The 19,393-nt window shown below is 44.1% G+C and overlaps 1 protein-coding gene across 2 annotated transcripts in view; it reads right to left on the bottom strand.

Moving 5' to 3' along the window:
- Window positions 1-473: 473 nt before the first annotated feature.
- Window positions 474-19,393, bottom strand: part of RASSF8 (Ras association domain family member 8) — a 94,969-nt gene continuing 76,049 nt past the window's right edge. Inside the window, exons 4-7 of one of the 2 annotated variants that reach the window (XM_068401955.1) lie at window positions 10,737-11,626; window positions 6,803-6,947; window positions 5,490-5,645; window positions 474-858 (exon numbers count right to left, since the gene is read on the bottom strand). In XM_068401955.1, the coding sequence (XP_068258056.1) occupies window positions 5,524-5,645; window positions 6,803-6,947; window positions 10,737-11,626 (1,157 nt within the window). In that variant the 3' untranslated portion in view covers window positions 474-858; window positions 5,490-5,523. Of the gene's footprint in view, window positions 5,646-6,802; window positions 6,948-10,736; window positions 11,627-19,393 lie in introns of both variants that reach the window. The other variant, XM_068401954.1, reaches the window with a different exon arrangement.

Consider the following 19,393-nt stretch of genomic DNA (forward strand, 5'->3'; position numbering starts at 1 on the left):
CTTCAATTCCTCTCTCTGATCATCTCCAAACAAACCCCTGCCTCTGCTTTAAGTTACACTTCCTCTGAGTCGCTGACCAATTCTGTCTTTTCGGGATTAATCTTAGTAACAGTTCCTCAGCTGAAAACAAGCTACTCCATTCCCTTATAGTTCCTGGGCTATGTCTGCTTAAAAATACAGCATGTGCAGACTTTACGGTAGAAGACCTCTCTTGTCTTCCAGAGGCTCCACACCAACCAGTTGTGTTTCCCACATCTCCAAGTAAATTGCGATTTAGGAGTGTTCATTGTCTCCTAATGCTCAACACATGGCCATTTCTGAAAGTGTTTGAGCTCTAGACACACCGAGCATTACCTTGGCCTGCTTTCAGGCTAAATGTTCTTTGACAGACAGAGTTTCAGTAGCTGCATCACGAGATGTGCGTGAGATGTACAGTGCAATTCCAGCAAACCACGAACTGTAAAGACCCAAAGTTTCAGAGGGGAATTTATTGTACGGGAGCATATCCAATATCTTTTGTCAACCATTCATGAGAATAATAAAAAATAGAAGCTTTTTAAATGACAAAAAATATAGTTACATATAATACAGATTTTCATCTTGCATTGAAGCAGAGCAGTAATAAAATGCTCACTCGTGTCTTCAGTTAGTTTGTGTTGCTTCTCTAGGTTAAAGCATCAGCAACTCAAATCTTCCAGTCAGAACGCGTAGTTAGTAGTTTCACGGGGTGATCATGAGGGTGAACGTTCTCTGCATTTTGATACCCTTTACAAACAGAGCAGGCATACTTGATCCATTCTCAGTACTCAAATTTTCAGAGGTACCAGCTATGCTTGAAGCGAGTTATCCTTGCTGCAACTGAAAGATTTTTGTTTCAGAACATGCTTTTAGGCCCAATTCAGAAACACATCTATGGAATACTCAAGAATGTGCTTAAATCCCAGGTGGTTCAAAGGGCTCTGAGCTGATCCTTTGTGACCGTCTCTGCTTGTTTTTGCCCCTCACAAGCACTGCACACTGGTGTGAAGCACTAACCAGTATTTGAGTGCATGTGTAAGTTGCTTGCAAGACCACAAAAGATTTGAACATTCTTCAGCACTCCATTCACTTGAGACCTAAACGCATTCACTGCATGCATAATTTACGTATATACTACACACACGTGCCCCCAACCCCTCCCCACAATATTATTGCAATAATTCTTTGCTGGTATAGCAGTCTATATACCAAGTTTCACTTACTTAGTCTTCTATAAACAGAAAAAAAACATCTGAAGAGAGCTAGAACAGCTTTCAATCAGTCACTATATTGGCATTGAAAGCTTTATTTTGAAAACTTTAAGCAGCAATACTGAATAAATAGACAGAATGATTGTTTTGTCATCTCCATACAACCGATGGCCTTCATCCAAAACATTAAAATACTGTAGCAAATAGAATAACATGCATGTTTCAATGTTCTAAGAAAAAAAAAGGTGTAATATAAAAGTAATACTTTGACACTTATTTTAATACAGTACAGACCATTAGAGACTATTTTCTGGAAAAAAAATCTGAATACAGTTTTGTTATTTACATGGATCATTAAGGCCCAACCTCACTCAAGTTAATGCACATCAGGAATTTATATGCTTCAAGATAACTCACTAAAAATTACAAGATCATTTTTTTTAATCATACTTGTATGATCCCAGTTCACTAAAACAATGCAATACTCTTCATGCTAAAAACAAGGCAATTACTGCCCCAAGAGGAGATTTTTATTTCATTAAAGAAACTTTTCCCTCTTACCTCACAATGAAAGCATGTTTGCATATTGCTAATGCTACTGGTAGTTCTCTTCTTCAAGAAGTTTCTTCCAGCTTGCTAGGGTTTAGAAAAGCAAGTAATCTCAAAGCTAACATACCATTTCCAGAAGCAATTCAGGCACTTGGGAACCTAAGTCCCACTGAAAGATAACGGAAGGCAGGTTCCTAGCTGACTTTTCTGAGTAGGACTTGGGTTTCTCCATTGCTCGGGCATTCAGGATGTTTACCTTAGCCTTAACCTACTGGCTTTTCAAATGGTCAACCCCCACCCCCCTTTTCCCCTAACAACATAGCATCACCAGCAAAAATAAACTGTATCCTCGTGGATGAGAGAGGTAACACAGTTAATTTCCATTAGTAATGAATTACAGGAGTTCTCCATATAAATTCCCTGTGCACTGGAAAATAGTGCTTGTGTATTCAGCTATTTAACTCAAGCAAAAAAACCCATTTTTATCATGCTGGCCAGTAAATAATATGGCACTTGTTAAAATTAGTACGTGTAGCTTCCTTTCTGCTAATGCCCAGTAAGTAGGTTTGAAACATTTCTGAATATGAATTTTTCTACATTTGTAAGAAAGAGCGAGGTTCTGCAGTTGATCAGAAGCAAAATTCTTAATGCCATAATGTGAGGAATTTTTTATAACTGTAATACATTGTTCAATTCACATTTAATGCAAGGGCATGCCATTTCTTTTTGGTTTATTTACAGAGAGGGTAAAAATGCTACAGAACTTTAGCCTGGGTGAAATTCAAATAAGCAAGAGGAGTATGGTGGGGGCAAGGGAATTTGTCAGTGCTCACAAATGGCAGGTTTGGATACCCAAGCCTCTGCAACAACAGTGGCTGAAGCTGTAAATGTTTTCCAGATCACCTTGACATATGCTAAAGCCCTGACAAGGAGGGTCCACTCAGTGATGATGCAGTGGCCGCTCCTGAGCCAGCTCTAGGCTGGCCATTCTGTCACACAGCTGCTGCGATTAGCAGATGATATTTTTTAACTTAAATGGCAAATTCCTTCCTTGATTCTATTACAAAGCTGTAACTCAAGCCCTCCAAAGCTGCTCTTCCCTTTCCTTTTAATCCTTTTCCTCCTTCCTCCATCTTAAAGAATAACCTGGCAGAGAAAGAGAGCAGTTTTTATGATGCAAGAGCCCAATTCAGCTCAAACTGACATCTGTGGGAGATGGACCAGTCACAAAGTATGACAAAAACAGTGGCTGGGTAAGTATGCTGATCTGCCTTAAAAATACTTCATCTCAGTACAAGACTGAAATTGCAACACACTTTTCCTTGTCTTTCCCCCTACCCCCATGCAGCATAATTTGGGCCAGACTTTGCAAGGTGCTGAGTGCCTCAGTTCTCTAACATCAAGAGGTGCTGAAGATGCAAGATATCCACTGGAGAGGGCTATTTTATTTCTGTAAATTGAACCCAGAATGTAAGGCATATATGCTCAAGTACCTTGGACAGATATTGTCCCCAAACTATGTATATTTTACACTTTTTTTAATATATATATATATACACATTTTTTTTAATACAAAGTTATGGGCACAGTAAACATGAGCACAGAATTGTGATAAACTAACAGTAAAATCTGTGAGCACTGCAAAGATTCCTCAGGCAGGAACATCTCATTTTCCAGTTTGCTCACAAGGAGAAAAAAAAAACAAAAACAAAACCAAAAACCTGATAAGTTAAACAGTAAAAATTCAGAATCCATTTGGAAAGGTCCTTTATATATTCACAGCCTTATCTGTTGCTGTTAGTCTAAATACAGCAGCATTTTTAGAATATATGATGCCATTAATAAGTGGAAAGGGAAAAAAAATGCATTAAACACTCAAGAGTCCTTCATATTCTATTATATCTTATAAAACTTCCATTTGTCAGGAAGGTCCTTTTTTAAAAAAGGAAACTTAAATAAACATTTACCTGTATATCAGTAAACCAACACAAGAGGATGCTAGGAGTTAAGAATTCTTAAGTATTTTCTATGGCAAAAAGCTTGGAGTTTCCTACCAGTGGTAAAATCCTGACCCTGCCGAAGACATCAGTTCTGTCATTTTGCCACTGACGGAAGTCCAGGTATTCAATATTGCAGTGAAAGCACAGTGACCCCCTCTCATGTCAAGGGGATCTCAAAGGCAGGGATGACTGTATGAGTTGCTGCTAGAACAGGAAATCCAAATGCACCTAGGTAAGGCCCGTCCCTTCTCTAACTCATCCATGAGGCCAGCCTCCTAATGCACACAGAGTGTCCCACTGATGCCAGTCGCTTTCTCTACAAATTTGGTGTCCACTTTAGCAATCTAATTTCAAGGCCTGTAACCAACGTGCTACTCGGTAGTGCCTTACTTTCTGCATGGAAGCCATTTTGTCTAATCCTTGCTTAGCTTTGACTGCATTAGAGTGACATCAAGATATGACAATGTTATCTTCTCACATTTTTCATAAAAAATGACTACCAAGTGTGTGAATTTCCTGTTTTTAAGCTTTATATTCTCTAAGTGACTGAGCAGCAATATGTCTTTCAAAGGGGCTAAAGGTCTACCATTTTAACACTGGGGACTAGGAATGAAATCCTGGCCCTGCCCAAGTCAGTAGCAGCTCTGCTATTGACTTCATGAGACTCTCTGCCAGATTTCTTCCCTCTAAAAAACTAGAGTGAATTCTGGAAGGCTGGAAGAGGATGCTCATTTGTTTTGTGGTTTTTTTTTTCTCCTCCAACAGCACGATTTACCACAAAACAAGACCACTGTAATGGCTAGTGGAAGAAATAAAGTGTAAATCACACATAAAATCACACACAGTGAAAGCCGCCTACTCTCTTTTGGTAAGATATATGAAGACAACTTCTTACATTGTTCTTTTCTCAAAAGGCATATACAATGTGGCAAAATATTTCAAATATACATTCTATATAATAAAATATCATCTAACTAGTGCATCCTCAATCATATGCTGGAAATATTTTTACCAAGCCAAGGTTTAAATTCCATAAATCTTTTGAACACTAGGTTCTTCATTCAAGGCAGATTCAACAGCAAGTAAATCGCACAAGCTCACTTTTCAAGCCTGAAAAGGTAGCAATGGATGGAACATGACATATTATGACCCACAACAGAAATTAACAAAGTCAGTGGTCAGAAACCATTTTAATGGTTCAGCACTCCACAGAACTCTGCATTGCAAGTTGTTGTACTTGGTCAAACGGTGGATGGTTGTACGCGCAAATTAAAGCCACCTTGTCAGACTGACATACAGCCATACATATTATTCACAAGTTAAAAATAAAAATATAAAAGGTCAACATTCACACATCCATTGATTAAAGGGAATAAATTAAACCTCAGATAAGTTGCATACATGGTTTCCTTCACCCTCAGTCTTCTATTTATGCCTATACATGGAACAATACTTTCCCAAACACTTCTGAAGTGGCAAAAACAAATGAAGGTTTTTGCACTCTAGCTGTGTTGACAGCAAGTTCATCCTTGCCAATTATGAATCAAGACAGTTACTCTGTCTCTTTAGCATCAGTGCACAGGGTATGGCTCCAAGTGGTGTGTTGGAGGAAGAAGAAAAAAAAAAAAGATATGGTGGCTTAACAAAACATAAAACCTTCTTCCATTCATCATTGGCAGAATAAAACAAAAGTGTATCTTATCCAGGGTACCTTGCTAGGTGCTCTCCGGAAGAGGTATGTACTGTCATACATAAATGCCCTCCGGGTTAAAACCAGACGACAGGGGATTCTGCAGAATCCGAAGGTTACTGGGCAGTTGCCTCGATGACCCAGGGCGCTTCAGTGACCCCGACTGAAATGTTGGCTCTGCGCAAGAAAAAGGGCAGTTAGAAAAGTCACCATCATCACGTCTGTAGAACACCTCTCTTCCTGCTTACTGGTGCCTTTAGTGCAGTATAGAAAAACTAATACCACATCACATACAACAAAAAATTCAAATGCCTGACTAGGAAGTGATGAGACCCAAGGCACACACCTCCTACTCACTTCAAAACAGAAAGACACACCTACTCAATATAATTACCCTCCCACAAAGAACATGCACACGTGATACATGCAATACATTTATACAGTAATGTGCAGAAAGAGCTTGTACCTATAGGTAACTCAAAGCTTCAGCTTCCCGCCCACTTAAAAGAGAAAGTTCTTACAAGTGCTGACATTGAAGGCCTGGTTGTTTTTTTTCTTCTCCTCACCTCCCTACCCTCCCAGTGCCTTTTGGTTCGGAAGTTTTCCGAGAGGAGGGACAGAACCAGCTAAGGAGAATGCTGAAAGAAACAGGCCCCTTGAAAGCAGGGTCCTTGGTAAAGCACACCACAGCAGAGGCTGAGCCACAGCAAAGGAGTTTCTGCTTGTGCCACCGCTGTGACACGCATGCAAAGTGCTCCCATGTGTCTGTCTAGGAAATTCTGAATTCAGATGCCGGCGTGTGCAGAATGCACTGATCTCACTAGGGGCAAAGCCAATTTGCACATGCCCTAACAGCCGTCTCTGCCAGACTGCTGGGTGGCTGGCAGCCCAGCTGGATTAGCTCCTATTCCCGTGCGGCTGCTGTCTGGGATTTCTCGAGATCCAGACACATTCCTTTTTCTGCTTTGACAACGCATCCCCCCAGAAGAGGAAAAACCCAGATGAACAGCAATGTCAGACGTGCGATCATGTTGCGTGCCAGCTTACATGCCTGCAGCCGTGGTGGCCACACTTGAAAGCTACTGGCCTGATGGGTTACTGATGGGACAAACACATGCCTAGGCACAGTGGGAGGGAAGTAATCTACATACTGTGCTTTATTTATAGCTTGCTAAACCCTTGGAATGAAAAGAAATATTTGACACTGTTTTCTTAGTATTTTGCTCACTTCTTCGCTAACAGAGCATTCACTTGATGTATGAGTGCCAGCATTAATGCATCAGGTAAAATACATCCCCTTCTCCCACCCACCAAAAGCATTCTGAGCGCTGTACCTCTCTCGAGCTCTACATGCGGGGCCTCCACCTCAACGGGGTCTGCTGGCAGCACCGTGACCTTCGTTCCTGTTTGCTGGATGAACTGTTGGAGATTGACCTGTCGCAGCTCCTTTGTCAGTTGCTCCAGTTCTTGTTCCCTGTCCTGCCAGGGAAGAGAAAACATCTGCTGAGCAGCAGTGAGCATAAAGTGGCATTTCAAGACTTTATTTGCAACTGGGCAACTAACCTTCTCCTTTTGATGAGAAAGCCTCCGATTTTTAAATTCAAATGTAAATGGAAGAGTTGAAAGGTATTTCACTCTCGTAATTTAGAAAGCGAGTCAACACTCACTATTACTTATTAGAGGTTACTACTGGTCTGTTCATACTGTTTCTTGGATGACTAGCAGATGTTTCTCATATCACCTGAGAAAAATTTTGGCACAATGGATATGGTAATAGTGAGCATTCTGAAAAAATACATCAGCCGAGCATCGGGCTGGCACCAAATCTTAACTCTACCAGAAGTGTCCAGAATGACTTGGACAGCTCATTTAGTTCTTCTGTTCCTAAAAGGAGAATAACTCCCTTCTCTTCTTGTTCTTTGCATTTTCTGTTTAGAGTGTAAATTTTTATGGACAGAACTCTCTCACTCTGCAAGCGGACTGTTTTGTACAATGAGGCCAAATCCTGGCTGGCTCACCACCCCTTCACAAGCACAGAGGATGATCATTTAGGGTCTTCCTCAATGCTCTGGAATTCTAGCATGATATACAAAACATACAACTCCCATAGATTACGACAGCCTGAGACTACAATTATTTTTTTTTCCCCCACACAGACTGAGCTTCATGAGCAGACAGCTGCATGTGGTACTTTTCCACAGCCAGGAAGGGCTTCACCTATTTGGCCCCAGAGGGGTGGGCTAGCTACCCAGATGCCAGGCAGCCTGTCTGTGGGCATTTCCATGCTGTGCATACCGCTACATCTTCATTTTGGCAAGAGATGGAGGTTGCGTCAACCTTCTTTTCCCTAATTATCTTCTGTAAGCATAATTATAAATGAACGCACACAAGGATTGGGGGAGAATAGTTTTGTGGATGTGTTCCAGGAACAGTCCCCAACAGCACAGCCCTTAGTCATTTTAAACTTGCAGTAGGGTCACAGTTGAGGCTGAATTCAACAGTACGAAAATCAACACAACTGATCTGATGTCTAAATTAGGAGCTCTTAAATGCCAACTGCTTTGTCACTGATGCACTTGTTTGACCTGTTCAGTCAATGCATACCATGTGGTTGGTCTCAGCTTCCCGTGCTAGACTTGTGTTTCCATTCACTGGCTACGAGCTTTCGGAGAAGCTGGACTGAGAAATGGAAACCAGGCCACCTCCAAATTTTAAGACAATCATACAGAAAAATTCTTCAATTTATTTTAGGCCTGTTAGACTCTACAACTCAGCGCTTGGGACACAGGAAATCCTCAACTGTCTTTACTTACTACAGTGTTAACTCTACAGCCCCATGTTTTATGAGATTGTAACAAAGTTGCCACTGAAGGGGATTCAGGTTTTTTAAAAAACATGAATCACCGAAATACGCAGGTTAGCAGAACTAACATCATAAATAACTTGTTCTTGACATTTCTCAACTTGCAGGGGAAATAAGGTAAAAAGGTGAAGTATCACTCCAAATCCTACTGGTTTAAGCTCTTAAATTTAGTATCTAATTGTGAAACTTTAGTGAGATCTTTTACCTCAAAAAGGGGGGGATTTTGGTGTGAGGTGTTTTTGTTTTGGTTTGGTTTGGTTTTTGTTTAAAATCTTTCTCTAGAAACAGGGAGAGCAGAGTGCTGCATCTGATCCTTAACTGAACATAGCCTCGTATTGTTGGAAAGTAATGTTATTTAGGTGGCTAGAGAAAAGGAATGAAAGAGAAGAGGTAGGACAAATTACTAGAAATTTCTCACATGCTACTAAAAAATGCCACCTTCCTGTTCTTATCACTTGAAATCTAGTGAACCAAAATTTTCTTTCCTTTGTTACTGAAAGCTCTATAAAAACATCCATGGTCAACTTTTCTAGTTTCAAATCAGCAGTTCTATGAATATTAATATTTAACTTTCAGTGTGCAAGAAAATATTTCTCTATTTCCTCCCCCCAAAACTGTATAATACAGAGCTGAGTTTATTTTCTCCTGGACTTCCAGATTAGTGCACCTTTAGGTTTAGAACAAGCTTGAAAGATCCGAATTTAAGGGGAACATCCCCAAGAAAGTGAAACCCTAGCCTATGAAAACAACAAAGCGAGAAAGATTTTGAACTCAATCACAGCCTCACTGAGTATTACTGAGGATAGGTAAAATATATAAAGAGGATTTGATGCTTTCTGTTAGCACAAATCCTTAAGCATAGTGTGCCTGGAAACTTACGATAGATAAATACAGCCAAAACGGCTTACAGTTTTCATCCACTTTGCTTTGGATGAAAATATTACATTTTCCCCCCTCATTTAGTAAAAACAGCTTATACTGACATGGTTCTAGGTGCTCAGGAGTAAGGATGCAAAATCCCTTTACATATTCACAGCAGAATCACTTTGCTGCAACTGCAGCACTGTAGAACACAGTAACTGTGAATCCCAGGAATACAGCAAGGATCGCATCTCAAACTGATGTGTGGTGCCTCAGTCCTATCTCACGTGGCGCATTAAAATCCCAGGAGCCACAGTCTTCCCTTCATCTCATCCAGCTACCAGCTGGATTTCCATTTATATTTATTCTTTCATGCTCTTATCAAGTTCCAAGTGATATCATTAACTTCAGCAAGGAACCAGAGACTGGATTCTCTTTTGACATATGTGCCACAAATGCCTGAGGTGTAGACAAAATAAAGTCCTGAACACCAGCAAGTCAGGAAGGAAAAGGGAGATGCTATTCTTTGAAACAAAAGCCCTGTAAATTAACAGTTATTTTAACTCTACATCCATCTATCCAGGTGCTGCTTTTAGATTGTGTTTTTAATTCATCTGTTTCACTGGCAGACAAACCTGGCAAGAATCAGAATTTTAGCCTCAGAAATGGTTATGATGGTGCAAACTTCCCTGAAATTTAACAATATGAAGCACAGAGCTGCTAAGATCTAGGATCTAAATCCTCAAGATATCTAATCCCAAATCAACAGGGGTTTGAAGACTAATACCTTTAAAGGTGTTAGGCTGAGAGCACTATGGTCCTGTTTAGCACCCAGCACTACAACAATCCCCCACTAGCCCTAAATGTGCTATTGTTCCTGCAGGAGATACTGTTTGTCTGAGATGTAAAAGAGCCCAGACCCACTAGCACAGCAGCACCTCACTGGAGCTAGCAAGGACTCCCTCTCAGCAGGAAGAGGTGGCTAGATGCATCGCCATGGGTGTAGCCATACTGCCCTCACCTAGTCTGGCTGACATTAGCTCTGGTGTTTCTCTATCATGGACCACTGCGTGGTGAAGATATGCCTCAAATGATTTCTCAGAGGTCACCAGGCAGTCAGGCAATGGGAGCAAACCAAAGCTGTAACTGATGGGAAAGAAACTGAGCCAGCATGTAAATAAATGAAAGGGTGTGCAGTGCTCAGCACTAACCCTGCAGGCCACCCATGACTTCTGAATGGCCAGGAACACATCCACCGAAACGTCTATCTGCTGGTTTATCTCGAGACGAAGAACTAACTACTGACTGCCTTTTCAGATGGTTTAAATGAGTAAGACACACAGGTGAAATGCAAATTGTCTGCTCTTCAAACAAAAATCTGAAATGCAATTTGAAAATGAAAGTAACACTTTCTTCCTTTTACCCAAATTCACTGTGGAAACTTTCTCATGTTTTCTTTCATGGGCTTCCAATCTGTATAAGAAACATTTGTTACAGTCAGTTCTTTGACTTTTCTTTGCTATGGATAAAAAAGCCATTCTTACCTGTAACCGTTTGGTAGCTTGGCCCAAAGACCTCTCTACAGCTTTAATGCCATTTTCCAGTCTCAGACTCTGCTGGCCCTGAATATCAATTTCACCCTTCACCTTCTCGATCTTTTCCTTGACCTCTTCTTCATTCACTTGGGACTCCTGAACCTCCCGCTGCAACTTCTCTGCTTCAAGGCCACTTTCCATGTTGTGGATCTGAGACACGTAGTCCTTCAGCTTGCTCTCGCACTCCAGGATCCTCTGCCTCATCTCCTGCAGCTGCTCCTTCAGCTGTTTTTCGTTCTCCTGTTCAATCTGCAGCTCATTTTCCCAGAACTCTTCCTCTTCAATCTCCACTTCATTCCTTTTGATCTTCTGCTCTAGCTTGAGGATTTCTTCTTCCAAGCTGGCATTATACTTTTGTTCCCAGTAGCGGATCTCGGCTTCGTTGGACTCCAGCTGCTTCTCAATGCACTGAAGTTTCTCCGTCTGGAGGTGGATCAATTTCTTCAACTCATCCGCTGTTGTTTTACAGTTGTTGAGCACCTTTTGCTTGAACTCGGATTCCTTGCTTTTCCCAAAGATGTCCATTAACCCTTTGGCCCCCCCGGTGAAGGTGAGGGATTTCCTTTTCGGCTCCCTCCTCTTCATGGCTTTGTCACCGGGAGGCCTCAGCTTGGCCAGGGGCGGTAAGCTTTGCCGGTACAGAGTCCTCTCCGGGATGCGAGCCACGCTGTCCGAAGTCGGCCTCTCGCTCAGCGAGGGCCCGGTGCGGCGCAGGATCAGCTGCACGTCGCTCGCGTACTGTCCCCACTTGTTCAGCGACACGATGGGGTTTTCGTGCGGCGCCAGGTGCCTCTCCGTGTCCCGCCATTTCTCGATCAGCGTGTACCGCCCGGTGCGACCTGCAAGGCAAGCACAGCCGTCAGCGCCGCGGCCCGCCAGGGGGCGCTGCCGGACAGCGCCAGCCGCCAGGCGGGGCGGCGCGGGCCGAGGGCGCCCCCCAGCGGCCATTCTCAAGCGGGCTCGCTGGGGGGACCGGGGGTGTGTGCAGCGTACCGAGCTGAGCACAGCGTCACACGTGGGTTACTGCAATTGTAAATTATCTCAGGAAAATCCTCTCCGCGGAGAGCAGGGACTGACCGAGCGAGTGTGCACAATGTGAATCAGCACAAGGGAAACTGCACAGCCCCGGGGCTGCGTTCGGATTTGAAGTCACTGAAATTAAAGCAAGTGGCCTAGCGATGCTGGTATGTAGCAAAGAAATACATCAAATACACATCTCTAGAGGAAGAAAACAAGAACAGAAAGAGTTCCACAGCTTTCATACAGCCACACGGAAAAATTGAAGTTTGGAGACAGCGTGTTTGCTTTTAAACTGTATCACCAATCAGAAAGGCAACTGGTAACACTGGCTGAGCCTTAGTTCACCACCTCGTGCCCCACAGTTAGTTCAGACACTGGGCAAAGCCGGCTCGGGGTCACCGCAGCATTACGCCAGCTCCCGTGGGCCATGGCAGCGCTGCTGACGTGACAGACCTTCACAGAGCAGATCGCAGGACTGAGAGGGGCAGAGGCTGCCCGAACTGGAAACGAGCAACTTGGGCTCCCTGCACAGACTCCTCCTGTGTAACAGCAGCTCCCAAGTCCCCTCTGGGGTACACAGCCTTCAGGAAGGCACTCGAATCCTTTAATAACTGTCGTGATGTTTTCTGACTGCTGTATTGACAGCTAGCTGTACAATGAGTGCAATACGGTTTACTTTTACGGTAGGGAAGTACAACTTCTGTCTACGGCTTCTTTTGTGCTGCTACCAAACGTACTTAAATTCAGCTTAGAAATCTTTTTCCTCTAAGACCCCTTATAGGATGCTTTGAATCCTACAAAAATATAGCATTTGAGGTTTTCCACTATTTTATTTTTTTCTAAACACTCCTACTACTCTGAGGTACAGCATTCTCCAAATGCAGAAGTTTCCCTTATCATGAAAGTGACTTCACTAAAAGCTACAACATTGTTTACAAAAAGATGTGAAAGATCAACTGCTTATAAAACATGCGAACTTGATGAATTTCTGAACAGCTCCGCAATTGCCATTAACCTTAAATACATCATTAGCTATTTTAATGCATTACATATATCCATTTCCATGATAGGTCATAATTCAAATGAAGATTTATTTCAGCACAAAAATGACTAAAATACCTGTCATATATGCAACTATGGAGCGGGGGAGTTGGAACAAATGTAGTTATTGGTGGTAACCCATTTGACGCATTTTCTTTCTTTATGCCACCCGACCAACCACTGCACTTTTCCCAAATGAACAAAAATATCCTGATCTCAGGCTGGAGGTCTGCCTCTGGCCTCCAACCACAACACTCGCACAGACTCCTCACTCAAATTTGCAGGAGACAAGCTCCGCTGCGGTGATTAACACACTATGCAGCCCCCTAAAATCCGATATTGTCAGACCAGCATTATAAAGAGCTCTCTGGGATACAGCTACTGTGTGGGAAATGGTTCCTCTGATCTCACTTTCTCACAATTATCTCACGATGCAAAGAACAACAACAAAAACATCAGCTGCACAGGCACCGCCTAGAGAACAGGCTGCTTTGGCTCATGGGTCACACCAGTGGTAGTTAGCTGGCCACGTAGGAGACCAAAATGTCCATGTTCACTTCCAAGTTAGGAGTGAGAGCTGAAAGAATACATGAAGATTTGACTGATAGAAGTCAGCAAAACAAGGCAAGCAGCATGGGAACAGCAATCCACCCCCCAAAATGCCTTATAAATAAATGACTTGAGGTAAGCACTGGGGGGGCGGGGAAACGAAGAGGAAAAAAGAGGGGGGGGGGGGGAATCTATCAGCATACCAGCATGCTTGGCCAACACTCTCAGAAACAGATGTAAAGTTTATTGTAATAAAGCACTTCAAAAACAAGTTTACTACGCCAAGGTACAAAGACAGAGATTTTTGCCAACCCACAATATTCTCCATTGATCCATGAAGATTTATAGTTTGTAGTAAGCATCAGTGTTGTTATAGGAAAAATAAACGTAGTGCTGTTTGCCATCGCATACTAACAAAATCCCGGAGAAGAAAAATGAAGTATAAACATACTACAGAACCCAGGACAAAGGTTGCATTTTACCACTCTCTTTTGCTAATCTTAAAAGCTTTCAGCTTATAATCATGGTAATGCTACTAATGTTCTTGTTGTGTCAGAAACAGCCAACTTCAAAGAAGTCCTGAAATTGTAAACAAGAGTACATAGTGCTAGGGGAGGGATCAGCGTGCAATTTCTGTTCACTTTTCTATTAAATGCACTGCTTAAAAGAAACACAACAAGAGGCAAAAAAAGAAAATGGGGGAGGGGAATGAAGCTAACAATCTCAACCAAAGGTCTTGCCAAGAACTATCTCCATCTTAGTTTAGGGTCCAAATCAACACACAGTCCGAAATAACTCAAGATCCACATAAAAGGAAGTGTTTTGTACAAGTGATACACAGTTCAACAACCACACCTGGAGTTCAGTACTGGTCTCAAACAAAGCTGTCCTCAGAGCTCATTACCTAGGGTTTACTGTATTCAGCCTATGTATGATGTGGATTAACAATACCTGGGCAACCACAACTGTGATGTTTGCTTGCATTAGAAGGGATTAATTCACAAATGAAAGGGTAAAGGAGTTAATTAAAAACTAATGACAAGATATTTCAGAACACAGGCATCCTTGTAACAAACTGCTGGTTTTGATGTGCTACCATTGACAGGGAGAAAGCAGGTTGCTTGGGTTGTGGACAAAGAACAGTTCAACACCTGCATGTTGTTTCTTGTCTTGTGTGCTGTCCATAAGCTATCTGAAATAGAGATTGTTTGTGCTTATATAGTACCTGGCTGAACTCAGTCCTACCTCATTCATGCAAACCTTATCACAGAATCACAGAATGTTAGGGATTGGAAGGGACCTCGAAAGATCATCTAGTCCAATCCCCCTGCCGGAGCAGGATTGCCTAGACCATATCACACAGGAACGCGTCCAGGCGGGTTTTGAATGTCTCCAGAGAAGGAGACTCCACAACCTCTCTGGGCAGCCTGTTCCAGTGTTCGGTCACCCTCACCGTAAAGAAGTTTTTCCTCATATTTATGTGGAACCTCCTGTGTTCCAGCTTGCACCCATTGCCCCTTGTCCTGTCAAGGGATGTCACTGAGAAGAGCCTGGCTCCATCCTCATGACACTTGCACTTTACATATTTATAAACATTAATGAGGTCACCCCTCAGTCTCCTCTTCTCTAAGCTAAAGAGACCCAGCTCCCTCAGCCTCTCCTCATAAGGGAGATGTTCCACTCCCTTAATCATCTTCGTGGCTCTGCGCTGGACTCTCTCTAGCAGTTCCCTGTCCTTCTTGAACTGAGGGGCCCAGAACTGGACACAATATTCCAGATGCGGCCTCACCAGGGCAGAGTAGAGGGGGAGGAGAACCTCTCTCGACCTGCTAACCACACCCCTTCTAATACACCCCAGGATGCCATTGGCCTTCTTGGCCACAAGGGCACACTGCTGGCTCATGGTCATCCTGCTGTCCACTAGGACCCCCAGCTCCCTTTCCCCTACGCTGCTCTCCAACAGGTCTGCCCCCAACTTATACTGGTACATGGGGTTGTTCTTGCCCAGATGCAGGACTCTACACTTGCCCTTATTATATTTCATTAAATTTCTCCCCGCCCAACTCTCCAGCCTGTCCAGGTCTCTCTGAATGGCTGCGCAGCCTTCCGGCGCGTCAGCCACTCCTCCCAGTTTTGTGTCATCAGCGAACTTGCTGACAGCGCACTCTAATCCCTCATCCAAGTCATTAATGAATATATTGAATAGAACTGGTCCCAGTACCGACCCTTGAGGGACTCCGCTAGACACAGACCTCCAACTGGACTCTGTCCCATTCACCAGCACTCTCTGGCTTCTTTCCTTCAGCCAGTTCACAATCCACCTCACTACCCGATCATCCAGACCACACTTCCCCAGTTTAGCTGCGAGGATGCTGTGGGAGACCGTGTCAAACGCTTTACTGAAATCGAGATAGACCACATCCACAGCTTTACCATCATCTATCCACCGGGTTACATCCTCATAAAAGGCTATCAAGTTGGTTGAGCATGACTTCCCGTTGGTGAAGCCATGCTGAGTGCCCCTAATGATCCCCCTATCCTTGATGTGCCTAGAGACAGCACCAAGGACAAGTTGTTCCATCACCTTTCCGGGGATGGAGGTGAGGCTGACCGGTCTATAGTTACCCGGGTCCTCCTTCTTGCCCTTTTTGAAGACTGGAGTGACATTCGCTTTCCTCCAGTCCTCAGGCACCTCTCCTGTTGCCCATGACTTAGCAAAGATGATGGAGAGTGGCCTAGCAATGACTTCCGCCAGCTCCCTCAGCACCCGCGGGTGCATCCCATCAGGGCCCATAGATTTATGGACGTTCAGATTGCTTAATTGGTCCCTGACCCAGCCCTCATCAACCAAGACAGATTCCTCCTCTATCCTGACTTCTTCTGGGGCCACAGGGGTCCGGGGCTCCTCAGGACAGCCTCCAACAGTATAGACAGAGGCAAAGAAGGCATTCAGTAACTCCGCCTTCTTTTTATCCTCTGTCTCCAGGGCCCCCACCTCATTCATCACTGGGCCTACATTGCCTCTAGTGTTGGCTTTACCTGCAATGTATTTGAAGAAGCCCTTTCTGTTGTCCTTGACCTCTCTTGCAAGGTTTAATTCCAAGGAGGCCTTAGCTTTCCTAATTGCCTCCCTACATCCTCTGACAACAGACTTATATTCCTCCCAAGTGGCCAGCCCCTCCTTCCATGATCTGTACACCCTCTTCTTCCACTTGAGTTTGCCCAGCAGTTCCCTGATTAACCATGCAGGTCTCCTGCTACCCTTCCTTGACTTCCTACTTGTTGGGATGCTCTGATCTTGAGCTCGGAAGAAGCAGTCCTTGAATGCTAACCAACTATCTTGGGCCCCCTTACCTTCTAGTACCCTGTCCCATGGGATTTCCCCTAGCAATTGCTTGAAAAGGCCAAAGTTGGCCCTCCTGAAGTCCAGGGTTGCAATTCTGCTAGCTATTCTGTTCCTGCCACATGAGATCCTGAACTCTACCATCTCATGGTCACTACAACCAAGGCTGCCCTCAATCTTCACCTCTTCAACCAGACCCTCCTTGTTAGTGAGGATAAGATCCAGCAGCGTTCCTCTCCTAGTTGATCATCCACCATTTGCATCAGAAAGTTATCATCAATGCACTGGAGGAACCTCCTGGACTGAGGATGGCTGGCTGAGTAGGCCTCCCAGCAAATATCAGGGTAGTTGAAATCCCCTATGACAACCAGGCCCTGTAATTGCGAGACTGCTCTCAGCTGCCTGTAGAAGGCCTCATCACCCTCTTCATCCTGATCCGGTGGCCTGTAATAGACACCCACAACAGTAGCACCCCTGCCAGCCTGCCCCTTAATTCGCACCCACAAACTCTCAACTCGCTCCTGATCCTCCCCTGGACAGAACTCAATACATTCTAGCTGCTCACTCACATAAAGAGCAACTCCACCACCTCTCCTTAGCAGCCTGTCTTTCCTGAACAAGACATAGCCATCCATGACCACATTCCAGTCATGCGAGGCGTCCCGCCAAGTCTCTGTAATTGCCACTAGATCATAGCACCCCAACTGAACACAGATTTCTAACTCCTCTTGTTTATTCCCCATGCTGCGTGCATTGGTGTACAGGCATTTCAGGGAGCGAGCTGAGCACACCGATTTCACCCCAGGGGGATGGGAGGCCTCCTGGTCTACCTCAACACTAGAGCGTTGCCCCAGTGGTGCAAGCCCAGCTACTACCCCATCCCACTTCAAATCTAGTTTAAAGCTCTCCGAATGAGCCCTGCTAATTCCTGTCCCAGAACCCTTTTGCCCCTACGACATAAACCTTTCCCATGTATTACAGTCATGCCTGGTGTCTTATAAAACCAGCCATTATCAAAGAACCCAAAGCCCTGCCTGTAGCACCAGTCTCGTAGCCAGGCGTTAATAGAGAGAATCCTACTATTCCATCCCATGTCATCACCTGAAAATGGAAGGTGAGAGGGAGGAGAAAACAACTTGTGCCCCAGACTCTTTCACCAACCGCCCTAGGGCCTTGTAGTCTTTCTTCATCCCCCTCAGACTACGGGATGCAGCTTCTTCCCCACCTGTCTGGAAGATCAGCAGGGGGTAGTAGTCTGTGGCCTTCACCAGGTTGGGGAGTTTCCTGGTGATATCCCTGATTCGGGCTCCAGGCAGGCTGCAGACCTCCCTGTGATGGGGGTCAGCTCTGCATATTGGGCCCTCAGATCCCTTTAGGAAGGAGTCTCCAACCACTAAAACTCTTCTCTTCTTCCTTGTGGAGGAGGTAGCTATACGCCTGTCAGGTTTTTCTGACTGTGGTGGGACCTCTGATATAGGTTGCCTCTCCACCACATCCCCGTTGGACCGGCTGTATTCCACTAGGGCTTCATATCTATTGCTCAGAGGCACCTGTGGAGGCGAGGTAGGCACGGAGGGCACTCGCCTTTTGCCACGGCCATAGACTTGCCTCCACTCACTCTTCTCCTCTAGGTTATTGTTTTCCACCTGAGAGGGGCAGAGTACATTCTCATTTTAAGAATCAGTTACTGCTTTATTCACGTTATGTGCCCCACATCAGCAAGGTATGGCATTCATTAAACCATAGTGTGTTTTTCCCAGCTGCATGCTGAACACATTGAATCCCGTGCAGATTTATAAAGTATTTCCAGGTAGAGTTAGATGAGAAATTAAGCAGTCAATTCAAGGAGCTGCCAAAGAACAGCTTTAGTTATTGCACTGATGTTCACAATCACAGAATCACAGAATGTTAGGGATTGGAAGGGACCTCGAAATATCATCTAGTCCAATCCCCCTGCCGGAGCAGGATTACCTAGATCATATCACACAGGAACGCGTCCAGGCGGGTTTTGAATGTCTCCAGAGAAGGAGACTCCACAACCTCTCTGGGCAGCCTGTTCCAGTGTTCGGTCACCCTCACTGTAAAGAAGTTTTTCCTCATATTTATGTGGAACCTCCTGTGTTCCAGCTTGCACATACAATGGGTATGTGCCTTGTCAGTGGATCCCTTACAACTTCTGAAATCAAACTTTTCTTTAAGAACATGTACTACTAGAACACATTAGACCAGTTTTGTTGTTTTTTTTTTTTTTAATACTTCTATCAAAGCCTTGTACTAATGAGAATGGTAGAGAAAACAATCCAGCCAGCCCCAAACAAGCACCAGCAGTGCTGTGTTTTATGCCGTTGCCTCTTCAGAAAACAGCAATTCAGCGGCTGGAGAAAGCACAGAGCCTCCACACCCCATTCACTGGCCAGCTAGTTCTCACTAATATGCTGTGCTGACCCGCTGACCATATAATGGCCCCTGACATGGACCATATAATATTACCATCTCAAAACAACCATCAAGAATTTGTATCTGTTTTGCAATGACAAGCTATAACAGAAGTAGGTATATATTTACATATATAAAGCACACTGCATCTGCACAAAAGGCCAGTGTGAAGGTTAACAGGTTTACACCTACAGCTACCTAAGCATGCAAACTTATC

The sequence above is a fragment of the Nyctibius grandis genome, chromosome 5 (genome assembly GCF_013368605.1).
Source record: "Nyctibius grandis isolate bNycGra1 chromosome 5, bNycGra1.pri, whole genome shotgun sequence".
Classification (NCBI taxonomy): Eukaryota; Metazoa; Chordata; class Aves; order Nyctibiiformes; family Nyctibiidae; genus Nyctibius; species Nyctibius grandis.